This window comes from Lipophrys pholis (assembly GCF_963383615.2).
Source record: "Lipophrys pholis genome assembly, contig: SCAFFOLD_25, whole genome shotgun sequence".
NCBI lineage: Eukaryota > Metazoa > Chordata > Actinopteri > Blenniiformes > Blenniidae > Lipophrys > Lipophrys pholis.
In genome coordinates, this window is record NW_028292149.1 from 1,133,058 (window position 1) to 1,159,673 (window position 26,616).

Sequence of the window (26,616 nt, forward strand, 5' to 3'; positions counted from 1 at the left end):
GTTTGCGTACGAGCCCATTTGAATTTGTGGTGAAAGTCTTGTTTTGAAAGGCAAATTGTGGACTTCCTGTTGGATTAAGTCAGGGGTGTCGTTGCATGTTTTCCGGGTCTTGCTGAGACAAACAAGTGAGTTTTGGTTTCATGTCTCCATGACTTTCCTACGGGCCGTGAGACCTAATTTGAATTTCAGGCGATAATCTTACTTTGAAAGTCAACTTGTGGACTTCCTGTTACACTTAGGTCAGGAATGTCTTCACATGATTTTTAGATCTTAATGAGATGATGAGTTTTAGTTTGATCTCTACAACATTCTTAGAGAGATCACACCATGGCTGTGGTGGTCATCGGTCATTTTAGTGATTGTAGGTGGCGCTAGAGAGCACATTTTGGCTCTTTATGGGTTCATTTTTTACATTTTCTTATAGACTGCACCAGTCCTATTGAGTGTGCCAAATTTGGTGAGCAAGTTTAGGTCAAATTTGGGTTCAATGTCGTCAGGAGAGGAAACAAAGAAAGAAACAGTATAGATGCAATAGGGTCCTCGCCTCCAGGCAGCTTCCCTTCTGGGCTCGGACCCTAAAAAAAAGGTGCACAGAACCCAGTGTCCAGTGATGAGGTCCTAGAAAGGGAAACACAAATGGACTCCAGAGTCTTACTGTGTAACTTTTATGTTCACATTGGCTACAGCTGGAATGTCTGGAAGGGGCCGTTCCCAGTCTGAACCTCATGGTTTTCAATAACAAAACTAAAAGGTTTTATTCTCCTCTTCGGGGAATTGAACCACGATCTCCTGTGTGACAGGCGGGCATATGCTCCACTATACTAACGAGGAGATGCTGGTAGTTTAAACTTTCTGTCAGACCATCTCAGGAGTCAAAGTAGCCAAACTTTACATCGACCCTTGTGTAACCAGAGCTGAGTATCACTCAAACTGTGGGGGAGGGGCTCATGGACCCGAGCAGTTGTTTCACCTGACCTCTCCTGGTTGGAGTGTGATCACTTGTCAGTATTGCTGGTTCGGGGGTTGAATTCTCACCTGCCACACAGGAGGCCCAGGTTCAGTTCCAATGCAACAGAACTTTTCCAAACCCTACTTTGTGAAGAGTTGACGTAAGATTCACACCATGTTTTTGGGGGGTTTATTTCTTACTTGTCAACTTATAGTGCTTTTCCACTAGTACCTACTCAGCCCTACTTGACTCGCCTCGCTTTTGATGCTTTTCCACTACATGGTAGTACCTAGTACTTTCGTGGTACCTGCTCGGTTGAGGTTCCAAGCGAATTGAAGTGACCGAAGTACTGAACCAAACTGTACAGATACATTTTGTGTCGTGGAAATTGGGCTGAACAGTCATGAGTCACATGGACACTCACCTTGGCAAACACTTTGTGACCTGAGAGGGAGTGATTGGGAAGAACGTCTGTCCTGAAAGGACGTTTCTGCTCTGAACCTGAGGGTTATCAGGAACCACACACAGAGAACCTTACACTTCCATAAAACACTACTGAAGCATGTTGTTGTGGCCGAGAGGTTAAGGCGATGGACTAGAAATCCATTGGGGTCTCCCTGCGTAGGTTCGAATCCTGCCAACAACGTTGTTCAATGTTTTGTGAATTTAAGAGAAAGACTCTTCTTGTGGATTATTTTATAAAGTAAAACCTCTGATGTAGAGACGCCCTGAAATCCAAGGACCAGAGTCCCCTGAAATCAGGTTCTCCTCTTCAGAGGGTCTCATCAAGAGGACAAGTTGTAGGACCAGAATGAACCAAACAGCAAATATGTTATGGAAGGAAGGTTTTGTTTGTATTTTAAGTCCCCACAAGGCCTCCCACTTCCTCCACCATGATAGTCCTTCTCCTGCACCAGAGGCCAAGTGGCTCGAGCCGAGCGCAGCGCCGGCCGGAGCTGAAGCAGAAAAAGCTGGGTGAAGAAGAACGAAGTCTCATCTGATCCCAGCAGCGCCGACATATTTTCTATCAGCTCCGTGAGTTTACTGTCCCCCAAACCGCTCCGCTCGTTCTTCCTGTGTGAGAATCTAACAAGAGTCTCTCTTTACATCCCATCTGAACTGAAACAACCATGGAATTGATCAGCTGGTCTCTCAATGCAATCGACCAAATTTTTAATTTTTTATGGAGAATCAGTCGGTAGGATGCTCTCTCTCTCTCTCTCTCTCTCTCTCTCTCTCTCTCTCTCTCTCTTTGAGTGGCAGCGGTCAAATCTGCCATATTTCAGCACTCAGCACATCACTGCTAATTTGTCCACTCATAAAATTTCATTAAACTTTCAGAAGAGAAAAATCTACAAATAATAAATATTTACCACCTTTTACACCCATAAGGCCACAAATCCTCTCATGAATCAGCAGCAGAGCAGAAAATGAAAAGAAAAAACCTGCTTACCTTTTTAATCGTCCAAAACAGCCCAAAAAGCAGCCCTGGTCTTAAAAAGCTCTTCAAATCCAACTGTCTCTTTTTGTCCATCGTCTCCCACCGTCTTCCCAGCGAGCTGACACACACAGTTTTAACTCAAAATCACAGTTTAGAGTGACGTGGCGTGGGAGCGCCGGAAATTCCTCACGGTTCAGTTTTTACATTCAGTTTTGTGTACAATGAACTTTCTAGTGATTTCAACTCAATAAAATACACAGCTGTCCATATAGAATATTTAAAAAAAAAAAAAAATTAATACATAAAAGTAAATAAAAGGAGTTAGATTTTATTTATTTTTTTTGTAATGAGCTGCTGGATCCAATCAAATAAGTGCCGGTCAAAATGTGGGAGGCAAGATCCAGCCCAGATTAAGCTCTGGGGTTATGTAACAAGACGTCTTCGTCCATTAATCTCCTGATATGTTGGAAACTGTGTTGATTAATTTCAAAAACCTTTCTATGTGTTTCTGCCCGGTTTCGAACAGGGGACCTTTTGCGTGTAAAGCAAACTCTGCTGGAGGTTAACAGGGTCGTGTGAAAACATTTGACTACAAGCAGCAACTCAATCCAGAAGAGAGTAGAACAAGAACACAGCTCCTTGGACCGCTTGGTTTCCTCACTCAGCTCATCTCACTCTGAGGGAAAAGTTGTTCTGGATGGTAAAAAAAGTTCTTCTGAGAACATCAGTCCTCATCACTTTCTGCTGAGGAACATAGAGAGTGAGCTACCAGCAGCTGCTCTCTGTGGAGGAGAACATCAGTCCTCACCTCCACCCTTTCTGACAGGGTGGCTGATGGATGAAGAATTCATCGATTCCTCTGCTTGTGTGTGTGTGTGTGTGTGTGTGTGTGTGTGTGTGTGTGTGTGTGTGTGTGTGTGTGTGTGTGTGTGTGTGTGTGTGTGTGTGTGTGTGTGTGTGCGTGCGTGTGTTCCATGACACAATTGGATGTGTATTTGATGTATTTATTTGATGTTTCACATTGTGGATTTGCTGTGAGATGTGAGGTGCAAGAGGAGCTGCAGGGTGTGTGCAGGAGGAGGTGCAGGAGAAGACACGGGAGGAGGTGCAGGAGGAGGCGTGGGAGGAGGCACAGGAGGAGGCACGGGAGGAGGCGCAGGTTGATGCGCAGGAAGTGTACACGAGGAGGTGCAAAAGGAGGTGCAAGAGGAGGCACAGGAGGAGGTGCAGGATGTGTGTATGCGGAGGCACATAAGGAGGCGCAGGATGTGTGCAGCGGGAGGTGTGGGAGGAGGCACAACAGGAGGCGCAGGAGGAGGCGCAGGAGGAAGTGCAGGATAAGGCACAGAAGGAGGTGCAGGAGGAGGTTCAGGGGGAGGCGCAGGATGTCTGCTGGAGGAGATGCAGAAGGAGGTGCAGGAGGAGGTGCAGAAGGAGGCTCAGGATTAGGCTCAGGATGTGTGTAGGAGGAGGTGCAGAAGGAGGTGCAGGAGGAGGTGCAGAAGGAGGTGCAGGAGGAGGCGCAGGATTGTGCAGGAGTTGCAGGAGGAGGCACAGGAGAAGCTGCAGGAGGAGGCACAGGAGAAGCTGCAGGAATAGGTTCAGGAGGAGGTACAGAAGGAGGTGGAAGAGGAGGCGCAGGAAGAGGTGCAGGAAGAGGTTCAGGAGGAGGTACAGAAGGAGGTGGAAGAGGAGGCGCAGGAAGAGGTGCAGGAAGAGGCGCAGGATGTGTGCAGGAGGAGGTGCAGGATGTGTGCAGGAGGAGGTTAAGGAATAGGCGCAGGATAGTTCTATGGTAGAACTAGAAGCTCCGCCCACCTCACTACAAGCTCCACTGGACTCTCTCCACCTATCAAGGCCAGCTGTCACTACAGGCTCAGAGGCTCAGGTGTTCTGTTGAGCTGCTGCTGCCCCCTGTTGACCGCTGTGTGACGGTGCAGATCACTCAGTGTGACCAACACACAGCGGAGGATTCATTTCACTTTCAAGACACAATCAGTCCAACGATCTCTGTCCATGCAGCTCACTCTCTGTGCTGAGGACACGTCCTCAGGTGATGGAGGTGAAGGTGGTGAACAGCTCCTGCTCCACTCTACACAAGCTGAAAAACTCACACACACACAGGACATACAGCGTCCTCTCTGCTCTCCTCAGTGGATCTTCAGGACACACACTGTCCTCTCTGCTGTCCTCCACCTGAAGAGAGGACGGAACACAGGAGCCATCTTGGATGTTCTGTTAAAGAAGTGATTGGAGGTGAATTCATATGTTCTTGCAGAACGTCTCTTCAATCAAAGTTCTTGTTCCAGTACAGAAAACTTGTGAAAACTTTCCAGGGTAAAGGAGGAGTGACGGGGCAGAAAATAAAGAGCTCCGTCACAATCTAATGTAAGCTCAGTAAAAATGTAAAGAACATAATTTTAATGAATTTGTAAGGTTCTATTGAGATTTACAGGAGACCTCCGAAGTATTTCAGCATTTTCATAATTTTTATGTTCTGAAGAGTCCATTTTTTTACAGTTTGGGATTTTCTTCCAGTTTGAGAGAGAGCATTGAGAAGAAGACAAACTGTCTGAGGTATCTTTCCATTAATGATTGTGAAGTGTTGTTATTTCCAGTGTTGGACAGTGTATTCATTGTACTCCATGTACAGCCACCAACGACCCCTTGTTTACTAGAAATGACAACTCCAGGTACATTTGTGTGGTTTTAAGAGTGTTGATAGTCTTCCTGGGGAAAACAAGTCAAACCAGGCTGCCTGCACTTCACACAGTCTGTCCTCTTCATGCTGACTTTGTCCTCTTCTAAATGGGACTAAACTGCTCTGTTGTCCGTCTCCTGTTTCAGTCTGATGTCTTCACCATCAGGAGGAAGAGTGTGTGTCCTCAGAAGCCTGGTTGTTTCCATTAATGAAGATCATTACACTCTCCTTCAGGAGGACCTGCTAAGTTGATCACTGGATATTGTCCATGTAGCAGTGTTACCTGCTTCTTCTTCAAATGGAACATTTATTCTGAAGAGTCTCCATAAGAATGAAAAGTCCTTCAATGTTATTTTTAGTCTGGAGATACATGACACCCCAAAATATTTGAACTTTTTCATACTTTTGTTCTTTGAAAGAGAAATAAATGTTGACATTTATTTTAATGCATACAATATTTGCTACTTACAATGTAAAAAAAAAAGTAAAGTTTCTAGGTACTTTGAATCAAGTTTAAATATCGCATGTTGGCCTGTTAGGTTTAAGAAAATAGAACTTTTTCAAGACTTTGTGATTTGCAGCTTGATCTTGATAACTCAATAGTTCATCTGTTCATCCTGACATTTCCATCAGAACAAGAGTGATGACTTGAGTTTGTACTGTAGGCAGATATACTGTGTGAGAATTACGCCCTGAATATCCCAAAAGTAGTTTTTTTTTCTAAATGTGTAAAGCTGTGTACTCACATTATTACAGGTGTTAGAGAAATCTTCTCTATTATCATTAATTCATGTGTTTGTAGACATTGTTGTGCTGCATAAATCCTATCTGCTGGTGGAGAAACACTGGGTGTAAGGACCATGTGTGTGTGTTCTTAGATAAACCGCTTAATCTGCTGGAACTGTCTGTGCAGACTGACGCCCGGGTGAGAGAAATGCATTGTGAGTCACTCATGATTACTAGATCAGGAAACGCCTATGCTTGTGTGAACCAACTGTGTGAATAAAATCTGCAGGGAGACTGAAGCTGGACGGAGATTTTCAGGAAGCTGAGTGAGTCAGACTTCATCTCCCCTTGCAAGTCAAAACTGTATGATGTGTGTGTTGTTCTTCACTCATCCGTATATTTGTCAGACTGCTATCGAAGAGTATTTTTCTGACACCTTCCTGTGTCCTGCTGCCTGGCCTCTCAGTCAGCTGGGACTGAATATTCTCTTGTAGGGCTTTTCCACTAAAAAGAACCAGGAGCTAGTTCGGGGCCGGTGCCAGAGCCAGTTCTTAAATGAGCACCACCAAAGAACCGGTTCTTTTTCCACCGTTAACGGAGCCAAGTGAGAGCCACGTCATTGCGTCACTCCAAAACGTGATACGTCACTGATTTCAACAATATTGCGCATACAGCCTCATCCAGGAACCAGGAGACGGACTGTATTCATTGGTTTAGTCCGGGTCGCTCCATCTAGTTTGGCCTGAACCTCAGATGCACCAAAGAGAAATAAGACATTACGTCTCTTCTTGTCTCTATTGGTGTTTTTTCACGTCCGTCTTGTTTTAGTCCGGAGCCCCAGAGTGGACATAGAGGGGGAAAAAATAACGCGTGTATGAGTTTGGGGCTTAATTTTCAACAATTGGGCATTACATAGTGAATTTCTGCTCCTTTCACTTTATTTCTGGGAGTGTCTGAATCAAATGCTTCAACATGGAGGAATGGAGGTTTACAATGATAGAACGAAGCTCTAAAAACTGTTTCCAATGGTAACCTACGTAAACACTCTGATTAAAACTCTTTCACATGAAGCCGTTTAAAGGCTCATTTTATACCAATAAAATCCAAGCTTTCATTTACAGTGGTACGTAGTTTGTTTTTTAGTGGCTGATGAACCAAAAGTATTCATTATAAAGAAGTTCTGTGGGTTAGAAAATAATATCGGCGCGTCTCGGAGCGGAGCAGCCTCACACTGCATGGCGCAGCGGCTGTAGCTCCTCAGCCTGCAGTCAGAACGCGAAATAAGACCTGGACGTGACGTTAGTTAAAATAATGTTACCATGAAAAGTGTGAAAAATAAATGACAATGGAAAACTGCTTGTAAATTATAGCCGACATAGCGGACTGACAGCGGTGGAGCGCGGCAGCGCTCTCGAGAGCCGCGGCTCTGCGAACGCGAATTAAATAATCCCGTTCCCTCGTATTATTAACTTCAGGGAACGACTTATTATATCGTTCCCACGCGTATTTTTTATTTTTTCTCTATAACCACTCCGGGGCTCCGTGTTCGCTGGAGTTTTCAGAAAGCCGGTTCAGCCTCGCTTCCGTCTTTTAGATAGCGATAACTCCAGAGATAACTCCAGAGATAACTCCAGAGATAACTCCAGAGATAACTCCAGAGATAGCTCCGCCCCCAGCTGATGACATGTCGGGTCCCAGTCTAGCTCCTCTTTGGCCCAGCAACGAAGTGGGGCCAGCGTAGCACCAGTTTAGCCTCTGTTTGGCCGGGGCTTTGGCAGTGGAAAGACAAAGAACTGGTGCTAAGGCTGGCCCTGGCTCCGAACTAGCACCTGGTTCTTTCCGGTGGAAAAGCCCCCATATAGTACTAACCCCCTTTTAGCACCACTGTTTGAGTTCATCATGAAATGTGTCGGCGTTGCTGTTTGAAAGCTCCTCAAACTGAATAAAGCCCCGATACTGTTGGTTGAGTCCTTTTGCTTCTTGAAGATGTTGCTGGTTGGTCTGGGAGGAGGATTCTCACACACAAAGTCAAAACCTCTTCTGAAATTTAACACAAAGGATCATGGTTGATGACCAAAAGGCTCATCCAGGAAGTGAACCCAGGACCTCTCTCACCCTAAGTGAGAATCATCCTCCTAGACCAACGAGCCGACATGTTGAAGAAGCTAAAGGACTCCAGTGATTGTCATTAAGCTGCAGGTTTGGAGTATTTACACACTTCAAGTCAGGGCCGGCTTGGAGTTTGTATGTTCTCCTTGTCCCTCCTGGGTTTTCTCCAGCTGCTCCAGTTTTCCTGAAAACCTCCAAACATATACTTCAAGCTCATTGGTGACATAATTCCTTAATCTCAAAATATCAAAGAAACACATTTTAAACCAAAGTTCAAGTGTTGAAGTTGATTGAGGACAACTTGTGTCTGAAATGGAGGAACCAAGTGTTCTTGTGGGTAATATGGGACTAAGAGCTCTTTAAGATACGATGGAGCCTGGTTGTTAAGAGCTTTAGAGGTTAAAGAAGGATTTTAAATTCTATTGTAGATTGAACAGGAAGCCAATGAAGAGAAGCTCTTATTGTGGTGATGTGATCTCTCCTGCTGGTTCCTGTCAGGACTCTCACTGCAGCTTTTCTATCACTTCAACACTTCAACAATTCAACACTTCTCATCTGGCTCATCATGGAGGAAACTGATGACATCGTTGTGATGTCAGAAAGGAGCTCTTGCCATGTTGCCATGGTAACTGTTGCATCATAGAATTAATTCACTCAGCTCAGCACAGCTTTACCTCCTGTCTGGTTCTTCTGTCTGCCACAGACTGTAAACACATTGTTGGAGATGTTTTTTAAGAAGCTCAGACCAGCTGGTTATTACAGAAGAGTATTAGAGCCTCTCATGAAAACAAAAGAGAGGAGTTAGTATTGTTTATTTCATCATTGCCCCTTTTATGTGAACGAGCTTTGATCAGGATGGAACAGCCCGGTTGAATTACTGAGTTGATCTCCTGCTTCGTAGTAACGCTTATCAAGGAATGAAAATGTTTGTCAATCCAGATCACGGAGAGAGATCTGGATTGGAGGAGTTGGTGAGGAACCAGAGAGCTGATGGGGGTCAAAGGTCATGCTCAGGGAGCCACAGTGGTGAGTGGTCAGCTGTAGGATTCGTCACTGTGAACCACTGCCTGAAAAGAGAGCACCGCCCAACGTGGGACTCAAACCCACAACCCTGAGATGAAGAGTCTCATGCTCTAGTGACTGAGCTTGTCAGGCAACTTGTTGTGTAGTGATGAAGGACGACTGTAATGTCCTACACAGGAGACCTTCAGGGACCACGGTTGACTGTGGCTATTTGAAGCTCCATCCACTGTTGCTATGGATACAGGAGCAGGAGCAGAACTCTTTCAGAACCATGACATCATCACAAGAACAGCTGATAGAAGACAGGATGAAAAGAATGATAAGAAGATGATAAGAAGTGGAGGAGTTTGTTTTGTCAGACAGAGAAGTGACTCAGGTTTCTGAGTGAGTTCTGTCAGAGCCTCTTCAGCTTGTGTGTCTCATCAGGTCTTTCTGGGCCGTTCACACCTGGTTAACATCTGGTTCAGGTTGTTGGGATTTATGGTTGGTTATTAGCATTAAATTACTGTAAGTAATAGATTACTGAAAGTAATAAATCACTGGAAGTAATTGTATGAAAAATTGAAATCATTAATGGAAGTAAACGGTCATTTACTCATTTACAACTCCTAAAGTAATTGAGTAATTACTTAAAAGTTAATAAATTAACCCAAAAATATTATATAAAAAAAATAGTTATTCATTTGAATAAATTCATTATTTATTTATTAATAATGAAAAGGGGCACCATCAGATAAACTAGAAATAGCTAATACCAAAATATCAGTCTCGTTTGTAAAAAGTTTATTCAAGTTAGTTAATATTTCAGTGTAAAAATATAACAATCTTAAATAAAAGGGAAGGTGTGAAATCCGAGCACAGACTGTTAATAACCAGTGAATTGTCAACAATAAATACACAATAATCACAAAGAATCGTTCAATTCAGCTAACAGGCGTTTATTAATAAAATGTATTAATTCATAAATAATTCTGAAATCATCTCACAAATCAACACATTCAAGTAGCAAATGGCATCGAACACGGAGATCTAATCTATTAAACAGCAAACACTATGTACAAAGAGTGTGTGTGTGTGTGTGTGTGTGTGTGTGTGTGTGTGTGTGTGTGTGTGTGTGTGTGTGTGTGTGTGTGTGTGTGTGTGTGTGTGTGTGTGTGTGTGTGTGCTTGTCTGGCCTGGAGTGATGACTGGAATGGGTGTAGCGACCTCAAATGTCCACCAGAGGGAGGCAGACGTTGGCGGCTCAGTGTGGTGACCGTGACAACCACTAGGGGCGTGCGGCGGTGGGCAGAGGGAGAGCGCCATGACCTGATGTGTCCACCAGGTGGACGTCAAGAGGGATTGCGATGACCAACGCGACCACTAGAGGCGTTTGACTCGCTCTTTCTGGGGACGCAGCGGTTGCTTTGCGACCAGATAAACAAGACACCCGACGCGCAAGTATGCGTGAGGGGGTCTCGGAACGACGCGGTCTCACCTACTCCCGTAAAGACTGGTGGACTTTGTCGGCCCGGTTCTGAGCGGCGGAGTTCTAACAGGACATGCAGTTAGAACTCTGGTGATGGATGTGGATGTGGTTTAGCAGCACCAGAGAGCAGTTTGGCTGCTAAATGTGACTGTGTGTGTGTGTGTGAGCTTATCTGATCAGATAACACGACCGGCGGCAGATTAGTGAAGGAGGGGGAGAGAGAAGGGAGTTAAAAAGTTCTGGGCCGGTCCACGTGAGTTAACACGCGGCTCCTTGTGTCTCCGTACGAAGTCCTGCGTCTGGATGGACGTGAATCCGTCTTGGAGATGGTTTGTCTTGGCAGGTTGGACTTTTATACCGGAGCATCATGGTCCGGCTCCCTGCTGTGCTCACCATGGCCTTGGCCAATCACAGCGGGGTTGGCTTCAGAGTTGCCGGGGCGTTTTCTAAGGCTGTGGATGGAGTTGGTGGATCCCCCTGGTGGTGAGGTGCAGGGATGCAGCTTCCAGGGAGGGGTCGCCGTGGACCCCCTAGTGGAGGTCACGTGACCAATGGCGAATTATTCCAGTGGCGACCACATGTTCCTTTGTCCTGAGGGGGTGAGCCATGGAGGCCAGGCCCAACACAATGAACCAACACATGAAGAGGAGGAGGAGGAGGAGGAGGAGGAAGAGGAGGAGGAGGAGGAGTGGATCTTCAGGACTCACAGCGTCCTCCCTGCTCTCACCAGCTGCAGAGAGATGAGAGAGATGAGAGGTGATGAGGAGAGTCTCTGTGGAGCAGCCAGGACTTCAGTCCTGTCCACAGCAGCAGCTCAGAGCTCATGAAGGACCACCACTGTCAGACCAACACAACAAGCCTGAGGCTCCTCTGATTGGCTGACTGTGTCCTCTGCTGTCCAATCCTGAAGCTGCTCAGCATTCTCCTCTCACAGCCTCACTGAGCAGTCAAACTCTGGATCTTTGTTCTCACACTTACTGTGTTTAGTAGAAACCTGCTGGAAGCAGCATGGACTCACTCCAACATCTACTGACCTGAGAGTCTGCAGGCTGCAGTCTGGACTCTGCTGAAGACCAATCAGCTGCTGCACATCTGGATCCTGAAGGTTGTTGTATTCCAGGTCGAGCTCCTTCAGGTGGGAGGGGTTGGACTTCAGAGCTGAGGCCACAGAAGAACAGCTGATCTCTGACAACCTGCAGCCCCTCAACCTGAATAAAGAGAGAAAGCAGCAGAATGAATGAGGAGAACCAATCAGATGTGTTGATGGAGAAATGAGCAGCTCCACATTACTGTGTCCTGATCAATGAGCTGTTCTGTTGTTGTGGATCTTCATCACACTCATCCTCCACATGTCAGCACAACATTGCCACTCCTCCTCATGTCCACACACATCAGTAACAAGCTGCTGAGCTCAGTCCATCTCTCACTGCAGGATCAGAGTCTCACATCACAGCTGCTCACAAACATTTCTCCTTCTACAACAGTAACAGACAGTCAACTGACCCCAGAGTCTCCAGACTACAGAGTGGACTCTCCAGAAAACCACACAGCTGCTCAACTCCTGAACCCTGCAGCTGGTTGAAACCCAGGTCCAGATGTTTCAGATGTTTCAGGAGGGAGGGGTTGGACTTCAGAGCTGAGGCCACAGAAGAACAGCTGATCTCTGACAACCAGCAGCCCCTCAACCTGAATAAAGAGAGAAAGAAGTGAGATTAGAGGACAAAGTTTGATGTTGAAGTCATTGAGACTGAAGAAGGTTCAGACTGGAAGAGTTTAGAAATGTAAAGTCCAAACAGCTGAAGCCACCAGGAGGAGAAGAGTCTCATCAACATGCTGATCACTAACATGCTGCAGAGCTCAGTCCATCTCTGTCCTCCAACATCTGGATCACACACACACACACACACACACACACACACACACACACACACACACACACACACACACACACACACACACACACACACACACACACACACACACACACACACACACACACACACACACACACACACACACACACACACACACACACACACACACACACACACACACACACACACACACACACACACACACACACACACACACTGTCCTCCTCTTCCTCCTTTTGCTGTGTTCTCCTCCTCCTGCCCCTCATCCTCTTCCCCCTCCTCCCCCTCCTCCTCCTACTCCTCCCCTGCTCCTACCCCTCCTCCTCCTCCCCCTCCTCCTGCTCCTCCTACTGCTCCTCCTCCTCCTCCTCCTCCTCCTCCTACTCCTACTCCTCCTCCCCCTCCTCCTCCTCCTCCTCCTTCTCCTCCTGCTCCCCCCCTCCCCTGCTCCTCCTCCTCCTCCTCTTGCTCTGTTCTCCCCCTCCTGCTCCTCCTCCTCCTCCTTCTCCTCCTGCTTGCTCTGTTCTCCTCGTCCTCCTCTTCCTCTTGCTCTGTTCTCCTCCACCTCCCCCCCTCCTCCTCCTCCTCCTCCTCCTCTTGCTCTGTTCTCCTCCACCTCCTCCCCGTCGTCCTCCTCCTCCCCCTCCTCCTCTTCCCCCTCCTCCTCTTCCTCCTCCCCCTCCTGCTCCTCCTCCTTCTTCTCCTCCTCTTTCTCCTCCTCCTCCTCCTTCTCCTCCTCCTCCCCTCCTTCTCCTCCCCCTCTTCATCTTCCTCTGTTCTCTTCCTCCTCCTCCTCCTCCTCTGTTCTCCTCCCCTCCCCCTCCTCCTACTCCTCCTCCTGCTCCTCCTCCTCCTCTGTTCTCCTCCCCCTCCTCCTCCCCCTCCTCCTCCTTCTCCTCCTGCTCCCCCCCTCCCCTGCTCCTCCTCCTCCTCCTCTTGCTCTGTTCTCCCCCTCCTGCTCCTCCTCCTCCTCCTTCTCCTCCTGCTCCTCCTCCTCCTCTGTTCTCCCCCTCCTGATCCTCCTCCTCCTCTTCCTCCTCCTCTTCTTCCTCCTCCTCCTCCTCCTCCTCCTCCTCCTCCTCCTCCTCCTCCTCCTCCTCCACCCTGTGCTGGAGGCTCCGCCCCTCTGCAGGGATCTTTGGGATCATTATGTTACATTACTGCATGGAAGTGAAGCCAGAGTGTTTTATGAAGTAATCATGGAACCTGATTGGAACTAACTTCACTTCCAGGTCTTGTATGGCGTTCTGACCGCAGGCTGAGGTCTGCATGAGGCAGCAGGGGGCGCTCCGCTATGAGACGCATCATTAATAGAACTTCTTTCTAATGAAGCCAGACTTTAGCTTCATCAGTAACGACTAAACAAACCACATACTACTGGAAAGGAAAGCTTGGATTTGGAGCCATAAAATGATCCTTTTAACGGCTTCATGTGAAAGAAAAGTAGAATCAGAGTGTTTCTGTAGGTTGTCATTGTCCCTCATCACGGTGTGTTAACAGTTAAATATGTGTCCGTGCACAGTGACGTGTCTGCTCAGTACAGGGTGGAGCTCTTACCGCTCCACACCTCACAGGTTCTACTGGAGTCACAAGAAGTTGGAGGCGCATGGAGCGGTGACGTCAGCGTGAACAGGGCCTCTTGGAGGGGCCTAGAGGCTACAATGACGTCATTCAGCCGTACGGAGCCGTACAGAGCTCGCTGACGCGTCAAGAATAAAACAGGCTTTATGGATCAGTGGCGCCACCAGCTGGAATCCTGTACTCACTGTGAGTACAATTCTTTGGAAGGTGTGGAAAAAATAAAAGTTAAAGCCTTGGGCTGCTGTTTGTAGAGCTACAGACACAGAACTAATTCATAGAGCTACACAGAAAAGAATCCTCAATGAACATACCTCTCTCCCTCGTCACAGTTGCATGTTTACCAACTCGTCACAAGAGGGCAGTATTGCACCACGTGTGTGTGTGTGTGTGTGTGTGTGTGTGTGTGTGTGTTCCGTCTGCAGCCAACAGCCGTGAGAGAGAATCAGCACTGCTGATGTGGACATCAAGAAGAAATGATTGTTAATGAAGAACCGTTTCAAATTACGGAAGAGTTTTAGGGCCACTGAAGAAAAAAAAGAATTTGGAGGTTAAAAAAAAAAAAACATTCGTGGCCTCATAAAAAGTCGAAAATCAAAGTCGAGATTTTTTTTTTTCACAGAGGGACGTCTGTCCATCCCTCATCATTTGTCTGTCGATGTGAATTCACATTAAATCACTTAATTCTGACTATATCGGGTTGCTTACTGCTTATGGACATGTGATACACAGGATTTCCTTGATTAATAAGAACACATTTAAATAAACAGCCGAGGATCCGTGTCTTTGTCCTTCGTATTCGACGAACTTCCGCGAGGGAACAATGCAGCAGCTGCTCTGTCTCTTCTAGTCCTGATACTGATGGTAACTGCACCGTGTTTATGAGCTACATTCTGTCCTGAAGCATCTTTTCATCACTTCATTAAACCGCCTGATATGCATTTTTAGGAAGCAGTCACACGCGCTGGCATCTGGATGGACGGACTTTTTTTTCCACCGTGAAAAAAAAAATATCGACTTTGATTTTCGACTTTTTCTGGGGCCAAGAAGGTTTTTTGTTTTTTTTAGCCTCCGAATTTTTTTTTTTCTTCAGTGGCCCTAAAACTCTTCCGTATCAAATAAAGACAAAATGTCGCGTCATTCAAAGCACAAGACCTTTAAACTGGACGAGGAGGCGGATTTGGTGTTCAAAACTTTGACGGCTAATAAAAACAGAACCGCTCCACCAGTGAAAATGATATTGGGGATTATTGAGGAGGAGAGGCTCCTCTGTCATTTAGTAGGTTTCTGAAGTCGATAGATATTCGTGCTCAGAGTAGCTAGCGTTTGAATATCTTATTTTGAAAGGCAAATTGCGGACTTCCTGTTGGATTTAGGTCAGGGGTTCCATGATGTGATTTGTCGGGCTCGATGAGACGAACAATTGAGTTTTGGTTTGATCTGTCTACAACATTCCTATGGGCCGTTTAAGTGTTTTTAGTGGCCGTTGTAGTGTTTGTAGGTGGCGCCAGAGAGCACATTCTGGCTCTCTGGGGGTTCATTTTTACATTTTCTTATAATATCACCCAGTGTTAATGAGCGTGCCAAATTTGGGGAGTCCTTGAGCATGTTCAGGGGGTCAAATGTATTCTCCTTCAGAGGTTAAGGGCCGTTTTTGGTAGAAAATCTTACTTTGAAAGGCAAACTGCGGACTTCCTATCAGATTTAAGTTGGGGGTAGTGGAACGTGATTTTTAGGTCTCGATGAGACGAACAATTGAGTTTTGGTTTGATCTCTCTATGACATTACTGCGGGCCCTGGTCGCCGTTTTGGTTTTTCTAGGTGGCGCTAGAGAGACATTTTGGCTCTCTGGGGGTTGATGATCGTGCCAAGTTTGGTGAGTTTTTGAGCATGTTTAGGGGGGTTTTATACAGGTTTTTATTTCCAAAAACTAATAATAAGAAACATTCCAATTACAACAGGGTCCTGGCCTCCAGGTCCAGGCCTCCTTTGGAGGTCCTGGTCTCCTTTAGAGGTCCTGGTCTTTCTGCTCGGTCCCTCATAATGGTCACATCAGCTCAAACATCTGCAATTAAAAAAAGATTTTACTGCCAGAGTGCAGAATACCTGCGGATGTTCCAGCCCTTGGTTTGGCATGTTGCTCTGGTTTTGGCCCTCAAGGAAAACTAATTGAGGAGCCCCGGTGTTAAGGATAAAAAAAAAGGTGCAGCAATTTAAAGCGTATTTAAAAGATGTTAAAAAGTTAATAGGACTAAATTACAGCTCAGGGTTAAAACAATAAATGGAATAAGTTCGAAGTGAATAAAGCTAGACCCCCTATAGATATATTTTATTGTACTGTGTCTCAAATAGAGTTTAAAAGGCTCAAACAGAGTAGTACTTTTCAGGCGAAAGCAGTAGTGTGTTACTCTAAAAGGCCAGCAGAGGGCGCATGGCGATTGAAGCAGCCTAAAAGCTGCACAGAGGCAGCAGCATATTAAATCCTGCAGCCGAGCCAAACACCAGCTCAAGTGGTCTGCCTCTTTGTTTCCTATTACAGGATGGAATCACACCCCTACATGACACACACTGGGGCAGGGGGGCAACAATGGCAGAGTGAGGGAGAGTTTGGAGCTCCAGCTGGGAGATCAGTGACTCTTCATCCAGGAGAGATCAGCCTGCTTTGAAAGCTGAAGCTCAACATAGAGCGTGTCAGAGGTTGACGGAGAATTCTCCACTGCAGCACCTTGCTTCTTCTACCAAGCTTTGAAATGTGGAGCTCCACACGGCTCTGCCACAGTCACAGGACTAAAGCCCAGAGAAGAAGTCTCAGTTTCTCATGGAGATCCTCAGTGTGGATCATCTCATATCAGCCTGATGTCTGACCTTTAGTGTCAACACAACTTTCACTGCACACAAACTCAAACATGGAGTCTGACCTCAGAGTCTCCAGACTACAGAGTGGACTCTCCAGAAAACCACACAGCTGCTCAACTCCTGAATCCTGCAGCTGGTTCCCACTCAGGTCCAGATGTTTCAGATGTTTCAGGAGGGAGGGGTTGGACTTCAGAGCTGAGGCCACAGAAGAACAGCTGATCTCTGACAACCTGCAGCGCTCCAACCTGAATAAAGAGAGAAAGAAGTGAGATTAGAGGACAAAGTTTGATGTTGAAGTCATTGAGACTGAAGAAGGTTCAGACTGGAAGAGTTTAGAAATGTAAAGTCCAAACAGCTGAAGCCACCAGGAGGAGAAGAGTCTCATAGACATGCTGATCACTAACATGCTGCAGAGCTCAGTCCATCTCTGTCCTCCAACATCTGGATCCTCCTAAACTCCTCTCAGTGGTTTGACTTCAACACATTCTAACTTCAGACAGTGAACTGACCTCAGAGTCTCCAGGTTACAGTTTGGACTCTCCAGTCCAGCACACAGAACCTTCACTGATGAATCCTTCAGCTGGTTCCTACTCAGGTCCAGATGTTTGAGATGGGAGGAGTCAGACTTCAGAACCGAGGAGATCACTTCACAGTCGGAGAGTTTACATGAAGAAAGGCTTTAATGAGACACAGAGAGGACAGGACGTTGTTATGAGGACTTTGTTGGACCTCAGAGCTTCAGATCATCTTCTCTGGGTTTGACTTTGGCTTCATGTGGACGTGAAGGAGAGGACATGGAGGTCCACATGTTTTGTTCATGTCTTCAGTTCCAGATGTTGAAGTGAAGCTGTGGAGTGGAGCTGGACGTCCTGCTACTTCTTTCTATTCATTACAGAGTGTTTGGTTGGAGAGACGGGGACAGTGGAGACAATCATTCTTCTGAGAGACACAATTCATTCATTCATTCATGGTTTAGTTTGTGAGAACTGTGGGAGCAGAGACATTGTCCTGGAGTTTGTTCAGTCTTCTTTGGTTCTAGTTTTGTACTTCACTTTGATTTGAGTCTTTTTGTCAGGAAATTGTCCAGTTTGGAAAGACAAAGGTTCCAGATGTGAGTCAGTAGTTTGGAGATAAACTCAATCACCCTCTTTACTGGTTTCATCTCCATTTAGTCTCAATCTGAAGATTTGGTTTTATTTTTGATAATAATTTCTATGATTTCTTCCTTACTAATGAAATGTCTCTGGGTCTTTCTCTTTACACTCTTTAATAGATTCCATGTGTCTTTAATAGGATTCTTCTTTTCTTACATTTCACCACTTTTAGTTTTGTAGATATATGAACATTCTCACATTTGTAGTTAACTTATTTTTATATTCCACATATTTATTTACCACTTCTTTTGTGTTTTATAGATTCTCTGTATCATGTATTTTTCCTTTTGACAGAATCTTTTAATCCTTCTTTGATCAATAGATGATCTTTGTTATTGTTTTCTTTGTTTAACATTTCTTCCTAATTCTGCATTTCTTACAGCTTTATTCACATTGTTGTCTAGATATTCTGATTCCAAGTCACTTGTAATAAATAGCTCTTTTCCACCAGCTCCTACTCAGCCTTACTCCACTTGACCCTACTGGCCTTGCCTCTACTCCACTCAGCCTCACTTGTTTTCCATTACAATAGAACGACCACGGCGTGGGCGGAGTCAACGGAGCTTTCCCCGTCATGCACAAGTAATCACCCCGATGTGATGCTTCACTGTCCGGTGTTTCGGTTTCGCTGGTGCTCCTGTTAACTGGTGACTTCTGCCACAAGCTGTTAGTAGCTACTGATGTTAAAATAAGAACAACAAACCATACGATACTTTAAATTCTAATGGAAATGTGGTTAAACAGCGTTCACCAGGACAGCTGCAGACTTTGGTCCTTTTTTGTTTTTTATTGTGTTCAGGTTTAAAAAATGGCGGGTGAATGAGCAGCCTGCCGTCTTCTCGTTTTCGCTCGCTTGGAACCTCAGTTTACTACGGTCTACCATGAAAGTACCTCATAGCAGGGACCATCATGTAGTGGGAAATTGTCAAAAGTGAGAAAAGAGTCAAGTGGGGTAAGTCTGAGGAGGTGGAGCAGCACCTTAACCTATTTAACCTGTTGAATAGCGCAGAGAGTGCAAATATATAAATATAAATATATAAATATATAAATATATAGATAAATAGATATAAATATATAAATAGATAAATAGTGCAACAACAGACTACAACTACATCACCACATAAATAACTAGCTGCAATATTAACAATCTGATAATAAAAGCGTGAGTCAGATATAAATACAACAAAGAATGAAGGTCAAAGGTTAAATATGTATCAGCAGGAGGCCAGGCAGTGATCAGAACTGAGTTTGTGGCAAAAAGGAGTAACTAGTAATCAGTACTTGGATTACTTTTTCAAACTAACTGTGTCAACACTGATTAGTATTGATCAAAGAGTCATGACTCGTGAACAAAAATGGAATCTGATGAGCATCAGAAAACCTCGGGGCACCACCTGTTTAACAGGAAATGATGCCAATTTATATCAGTCTCATCAAGATATACTGTACAAAAATATTCATTTAGAATTTGAATTCTTAGTTAAATTAATAACAATTAACACAATTAATCATAAAGGATGAAGAATTTCAGACTTCCTGACATAGAAGAGGTCGACATTTCATTCACCTTTCTACACATTAATAAGACAGCAAGTAGTGACAGTAGGATTCCTAAGATTATATTCATTTAAAATGAGAAGAAGAAAACTACACAGGTTCTGTGTGAGGGTCAGAAAGTAAAGACAGTGGTTCATGAAGCTTCATCTGGCCATCACTAGAATAAACTATTCTATTCTATTTTGTCCCGTCGCTGTGCTTCACTCCACTGATTTGACTGGTTGCTTCATAAGAAGTACTGGTCACTGTGAGGCTCTTGCCTCTGCTCTCTCATCCTCCTCTCTTTCCTTGGTGGATCCTCAGCCTCCTAAGTGATGATATTTTCATCCAGCCACAGGAGCACACCTGAAGTGAGTGTCCTGCTGCTGCTGGGCTTGTCTCATGTGTGGTGTTCTTGCTCGTAGTCGTGTCGGTGTCAGAGTCTGAGGCAGAACTCTGTGACATGGAGCATCACAAACACAGTGAGTGGAGGAAGTAAAGCTGCTGCTCTCCACCTGAACTTACACTGGAAACTTTACTTTGTAGTTTTACTTCCTGATTAATAGAGGAGAAAATATCAAGAGGCTGTAGTGTTCTACTGAGATCTTTTACTGATGTTCTAGAGATGTGAGCAGGAGAACAGATAGTGGTGGATATTAATGATCAATAATGTCAGAACCTGAGAGCTTCCAGTTTACAGTGAGGACTCTCCAGTCCAGCAGACAGCAGCTTCACTCCTGAATCCTGCAGGTTGTTGTCACTCAGGTCCAGATGTGTCAGACTGGAGGACTGAGAGCTGAGGACTGAGGACAGAGCTCCACAGCTTCTCTCTGACAGACCACAGCTGCTCAACCTGAAGAAGAAACAACAATGAAAACCAGTTCAATGTTTGTCATGGACTCAGTTCTACATATTTGTTCATGAACCACGTACACAGCTTTGTTGGAGGCTTTGACCACTGGCAGCAGCTTCAGAAGAGCCTCCTCTGAAGCAGAGTATTTCTTCAGGTCAAACTCCTTCAGATCTTCTTCTGATGACAGTAAGATGAAGACCAGAGCTGACCACTGAGCAGGATACAGTCTATCAGTGGAGAGACGTCCTGATCTCAGGGACTGTTGGATCTCCTCCACCAGAGAACCATCGTTCAGTTCATTCAGACAGTGGAACAGATTGATGCTTCTCTCTGCAGACAGATTCTCACTCAGCTTCTCCTTGATGTACTGGACTGTTTCCTGATTGGTCTGTGAGCTACTTCCTGTCTGTGTCAGCAGACCTCGGAGGAGACTCTGGTTGGTTTCCAGTGAAAGACCCAGGAGGAAGCGGAGGAACAAGTCCAGGTGTCCATTTGGACTCTTCAAGGCCTCGTCCACTGCTCTCTGATGGAGATGGTGGAGATTAACTTTCTTCTTCAACACTTTTGACCACCAGGAGGTTTGTTGTTGTTCATCCAGGAGGTTGATTCCAGAGTCGATGAAGGTCTGATGGACATGAAGAGCAGCCAGAAACTCCTGAAGGCTCAGATGGATGAAGCAGAAGACCTGGTCCTGGTACAGACCTTGCTCCTCTTTAAAGACCTGTGTGAACATTCCTGAGTACAGTGAGGCTGCTCTGAGATCCAGGCCACACTCTGTCAGGTCGGATTCATAGAAGATCAGATTTCCTTTCTGCAGCTCATCAAAAGCCACTTTTCCCAGAGACTCCACCATCTCCCTGCTCTCTGGACTCCAGTGTGGATCTGTGGCAGCTCCTCCATCATACTTGACCTTCTTGACTTTGGCCTGGACCACCAGGTGGTGGATGTACATCTGAGTCATGGTCTTGGGCAGCTCTCCTCCCTCTCTGCTCTTCAACACCTCCTCCAGAACTGTAGCAGTGATCCAGCAGAAGACTGGGATGTGGCACATGATGTGGAGGCTTCGTGAGGTCTTGATGTGGGAGATGATCCTGCTGGCCTGCTGCTCCTCTCTGAACCTCCTCCTGAAGTACTCCTCCTTCTGTGGGTCAGTGAACCCCCGGACCTCCGTCACCATGCCGACACAGTCAGGAGGGATGTGATTGGCTGCTGCAGGTCGTGTGGTGATCCAGAGGCGAGCAGAGGGAAGCAGGTTCCCCCTGATGAGGTTTGTCAGCAGCACATCCACTGAGGTGGACTCTGTAACATCAGTCAGGATCTCAGGGTGCTGGAAGTCCAGAGGGAGTCGACACTCATCCAGACCGTCAAAGATGAAGACCACCTGGAGGTCTTCAAAGCTGCAGAGTCCTGCTTCTTTGGTTGGAGTGAAGAAGTGATGAACAAGTCCCACCAAGCTGAACTTCTTCTCCTTCAGCACATTCAGCTCTCTGAAGGTGAATGGAAATGTGAAGTGGACGTCCTGGTTGCTTTGGTCTTCAGCCCAGTCCAGAGTGAACTTCTGTGTCAGGACTGTTTTCCCAATGCCAGCCACTCCCTTTGTCAGCACTGTTCTGATTGGTGGAGATCTTCCAGGTGAGGCTGTAAAGAGGTCTCCTGGTCTGATGCTGCTTTCTGCTCTGGCTGCTCTCCTGGATGCTGTTTCAATCTGTCTGACCTCATGTTCCTCATTGACCTCTGCAGTCCCTCCCTCTGTGATGTGGAGCTCTGTGTAGATCTGCTTCAGGAGGGTGGACTCTCCTGCTTTAGAGAGCCCCTCAAACACAACCTGGAACCTCTTCTTCAGGGCACATTTCACCTTCTGTTGGCAGACTCCAGCAGAAGCTCCTGAAAAGAAGAAAGCAGGAATGAGTTGAATGTGTTTGACATTGAATGTGAAGATGACAGTGTGTTAGTGGAGATGTTTCTCCTCCATCAGCTCCATCCAGCTCCTCAGTGGAGACCAAACAGCCTCTGATCTGATGCAGATGTTTGCATCACATGAGCAGCAGAGTTCAGGAACTCTCTTTGTGTCTCCTCTTCTCTGCTGCTTGTTTTGGACTTTCTGCCTGTTTCACACTTTCTGTGTCTGACCTGGAAATGACCTGTGTTCTCTGGATGGACTCTGTTTCTGACTACTTTCTGCTCCAGCTGAGAACATTTCAGCTTCATCTCCATCCTGTGAAATGAGATCAAATCCTCTTACTGCTCCTCAGACGCTCAGCCAGCTCCTCCTGCTTCATCCTCCTCAGGAAGTCCAGGGTGATCCTCAGAAATGACTCTCTGCTGCTCCTCTGCTCTTCATCCTCATTCTCCCTCTCACTCTCTGAGCATGCTGGGTAATCTGGACTCAGGAGCTTCTTCATCTGCTTCAGCTCCTTCTTCATGAAAGTCACCATGTGGTCCTCCAGCAGCTGGAACAGAGAAACATCTGGAGTTGACTTTGAGCTGAAACTGAAGCCAGATTGAGTTGTGAGTGTAAATCCAGTGCAGAGAGCAGGATGGACAACATGTGAAGCCAAATCACACTTCATGTGGGATCTCCAGCAGAAGCAGCTTCAAGCATCAGTGAAGACTGGAAGCTGGATGAAGGTTGGACTGTTTCACTTTGGACCTGAATGGATCTAATAAGCTGAGTGTCTGTTTCATGTTTCAGCTGGAAGTCACAGCAGCTTCTTCTGTCTCATGATGTGACAGTAAAGTGTTGAATGGAGACGTGTTCTCACCATAAATGTGGAGTCCAGATGTCTTTGATGCTGAGGGGCGGAGCCACCAGGGAGAAGCTGGGAGCTCTGCTGGCTCACGCTGCAGAAACATGTTGACTTTGTTAAAGCTGCTGTGTGGTGTGATGAGGAATCCTGAGACAAACTCTGATTCTCACCCCTCATCAGCACTTCCTGCTCCACATTTAAAGTATAAGGGTTCCTCCTTAGAGCAGTCACTCTTCATGGACACACAGCTGGATGGAGACCCAGAGTCAGAGCTAAAAACAAACACAACATCAGGAACAGACTGACTGGAACAATGGAAGATACATGGAAGAACTGAGACTTTGATTCTCTAAGTCAGACTTTGTCAAAATACTGTGAGGATATTTAATAGTTATAAACTGTAGTTCCACATTTAAAGGTACTCTACCAGAAAAACAATCTTCAAAATGTACTTCCCATAAAACATGTCCCTTCTGAAGAGAGAATAAACCAAAACACCAAAACAAGACCATCAACGCTCATTTGGACTCATTTCCAACCTGCAGTTTCCCAAATCGATCCACCAAAGTTGATGTTTACAAACCAAACATCAAACTGTGTTGATGTTTCCTAACTGACATCATCTTGGGAAATCTGCCACAAGGGTTTCTGGGATATCGAAGATGGCATCGCAGAAGCTGAAGCAAAATGATCAACATTGGACCGATTCAGCCCAAAATAAAAGACTGGACTTTCTCAGAGAAAGAGGATTAGAACCTCCAGAATATTCTTAAATGTTGTGAAACTGATCATTAATCAGCAAGAGGTCAACACACTGGTATGTTCCTTTAAATTTAAATGCTGGAATTATGTGTTTGTGTGAGTGTCATGATGAATTCCTTTCAGAAAGGTATTAATGTATCAGAGATCAACATCAACAACTGAAACTGGATCCTACATTTTTCATGTTTCCTAAATAAATTCTGGTCGAATAACTTTAAAGTTAAAAATCATTCAGTTCAAATCTTTTACATCCCCCCCATCCCCCTCTCCTCTGGTGTTCCTCAGGGCTCTGAAACGAGTAGATTCATCATCAAAATAGGACTTTTGAAAGAGTGTAGGATCAGACTTTGCTGGTCAGTTTGCAGTTTGGACTCTTGTACTAAAATACTGGAAGTGAATCTTAGAGTGAGCACAACTTCTCTCACTCTGGTTTTGAGGAAAGAAAAGAAAAGAAAGAGTTTCTTACTTTGTGTCTGAAGGTCCAGGTTCAGTACTGAAGTTTGGTGGACGATCTTTGGACCCGTCACTCTTCATAGACAAGCTGCTGGATACTGAAGACCCTGCTGTGTGTCTGAGCTTCTCACCTCTACACACACACACACACACACACACACACACACACACACACACACACACACACACACACACACACACACGCACACACAGTCAAAATGTTGTATCAGATCAACAGATCACACTTGGTTCTTATCATTTCATTTCCTGTTTTCAACAAAAGAACTTTAATGTTATTTCCTTCTGGAAAAGTTTTCAGGAATTGATCAATAAAAATATGTTTGATGAAAGAACTTCAATAACCTTTATGTCATTTCCAATCTGCCTTTTGTTTCAAAGTTCCTGGAAAAGTAGTAGCATCTGATCTTGACTCTGACTTTTCCCACAATAATCTGTATTCTGAATTTCTCCTCTTACAGATTAAACTTGGATTAGAAAGGCCCACAAAGCAACATCAAGTGAGCGGCTCTGCGGTGAAGCCTGGAAGAGCATTAAAATAGAGGAAACCCAGCGAGCGCCTGCTGACGTCATGAGTTCACAACTTCAGCCAGTCATTGCCTGCAAAGGCTTTTCAACAAGTGTGAGAGATGAAGGATTGATTCTCTCTTATTTCATTGGTTCAGTGACTTTTGAGCCTCTGACATGAAGGGATTGTGTTCAAATCCTTTAGTTCCTCACATTGTTATGGGATGTTTTAGTTGAAGCCACTGAATTAAAGCTGAAGTCTGGAGGGTTTCATTTCTATTTACTGTGGTAATATACAGAACAAAATGAGACAAACTTTGTCTCTGGACAAATCTTTGTGGACCAAACTGTAAGTTAGTGATGTGGGACGTTTGGACTTCAGTGTCATGTGGAGACGTCCACTTCCTTTAAACTCCCTGTTGGAAAGGTGACACTGCTCTGACCTTGGATCAGGTTAAGAGGAGTTAGAAACTCTGACCTGAAAGACAACACATGATCTTCTAGTCTTTGTCCTTTCCACTGCTTGTCCTTGTGTCTTTCATGATCACTTTGGGACTGATCATGGGGACGGTGGAATGTCTCTGCACCTCATGTCCTTTACTGCAGCTCTTTTTCTGCTGCCTGTTGAAATCACTTCAGCTCACTTTGGATGACTTGAAATCACTGAGCCTTGAGACGAGTCAATACAGCAGAGCCACTTTTACTACATTTCATCTTTCTATGGAGTTTATATTTAGTGTCCATTCTTCTGTTTGCTGTTTGACTGAATGCAGGAGGGGGGGACGTCTCTTACCTGTCCACACACTCTGGTGGGTCTTCTTCATCCACGTCCCACATGTTGAGTCAGACAGAGAGAAACACACCAACCTGCTCAACACACACACACACACACACACACACACACACACACACACACACACACACACACACACACACACACACACACACACACACACACACACACACACACACACACACACACACACACACACACACACACACACACACACACACACACACACACACACACACACACACACAGAAGATCATGTGTGTGGTGCAGCAGGAAACAGAAACACACATCCTGGTAGTTCCAGTTAGAGACGGTATCATTCAGTAGACTGAGATCAGAGAGCGACAGCCGAGACAAAACAGAGAGAAGAAAAACAAGAAGCATAAATAATGAACAAACAGAGGAAATAAGATGAGAGAAGAAAATATAGAAACATGAAAAATACAACAATCAATAGGATTAATGTCAGATGGAGGTTTCAGGGGAAACATGAAGCGTCTGGATGATAAATAATGAGATGATTGAGTCGTGTGTGTGTGTGTGTGTGTGTGTGTGTGGGAGGGCTGAAGCCCCGCCCACTGCTGAATGTTTTCAGAGTTTCTCCATGGAGAAGAAAAGAAGTGAAGAAAGGAGTTAAATGGAGGATGAAATGTTTTTCCAACAGGTGACGAAGAAGAAAGCAGCTGTCAGAGGTTTGTGATGGTGTGAATGAAAGAGAAAAAGAGAAGTTAGAAAGTCTTTTGCTCCGTTGTGGAAGCTTCTAAAGAGCTGACAGATTCTCACCTGAACGCTCTTCTCTTCTTCTTACAGACACTTTTCCATGTGTGAGGAAACTTGTGGAGAGAAGAAGCTGCTCTTTGTCCGTCTCAGTCCGTCTCTGATGTCTGACAACCTCAGCGTTCTCTTTCCTGCTCTGACACACCCAGAGGAGGACGTTACTGAGAAAACCTGTTTGAAATCAACATTGTGTTGTGGTTGCACTGGGAAGAAGGGCTCACATTAGAAGGGGGCGAGGCCAGGTGACATAAGTGGAGAGAGGAGGTGTGGTGCACTGATGTCAGGGGTGGA

The 26,616-nt window shown here is 45.5% G+C and overlaps 2 protein-coding genes across 3 annotated transcripts in view; both read right to left on the reverse strand.

Moving 5' to 3' along the window:
• Positions 1-26,616, reverse strand: part of LOC308128129 (NACHT, LRR and PYD domains-containing protein 12-like) — a 417,457-nt gene that overhangs the window by 307,124 nt on the left and 83,717 nt on the right. Inside the window, exons 15-16 of the mRNA XM_080493776.1 lie at positions 16,788-16,970; positions 11,921-12,103 (exon numbers count right to left, since the gene is read on the reverse strand). Coding sequence (XP_080349902.1) covers positions 11,921-12,103; positions 16,788-16,970 — 366 coding nt within the window. The remainder of the gene's footprint in view (positions 1-11,920; positions 12,104-16,787; positions 16,971-26,616) is intronic.
• Positions 17,390-26,508, reverse strand: LOC308128133 (NLR family CARD domain-containing protein 3-like). 2 transcript variants are annotated; one of them, XM_080493792.1, is made up of 9 exons: positions 26,332-26,508; positions 25,549-25,622; positions 24,244-24,363; positions 23,186-23,287; positions 23,031-23,109; positions 22,511-22,718; positions 20,349-22,152; positions 20,095-20,268; positions 17,390-17,607 (listed from the first exon to the last, which is right to left on the reverse strand). In XM_080493792.1, the coding sequence occupies exons 2-9, from the start codon at positions 25,590-25,592 to the stop codon at positions 17,598-17,600; spliced, it is 2,541 nt and encodes an 846-aa protein (XP_080349918.1). In that variant the 5' UTR covers positions 25,593-25,622; positions 26,332-26,508; the 3' UTR covers positions 17,390-17,597. The 2 variants fall into 2 exon arrangements, with proteins under 2 accessions (XP_080349918.1, XP_080349919.1); XM_080493793.1 differs by having other exon boundaries at positions 23,186-23,263; positions 26,332-26,468.

Excerpts from the sequence above, each read along its gene's own strand:
- LOC308128133 (XM_080493792.1), bottom strand. The coding sequence starts at position 25,592 with ATGTGGGACGTGGATGAAGAAGACCCACCAGAGTGTGTGGACAG. Across the intron at positions 23,288-24,243 it reads CCTGGACCTTCAGACACAAA|CTCTGACTCTGGGTCTCCAT; the intron begins GTAAGAAACTCT and ends GTTTGTTTTTAG. Across the intron at positions 22,153-22,510 it reads GGCTGAGCGTCTGAGGAGCA|GAGCTTCTGCTGGAGTCTGC; the intron begins GTAAGAGGATTT and ends TCTTCTTTTCAG.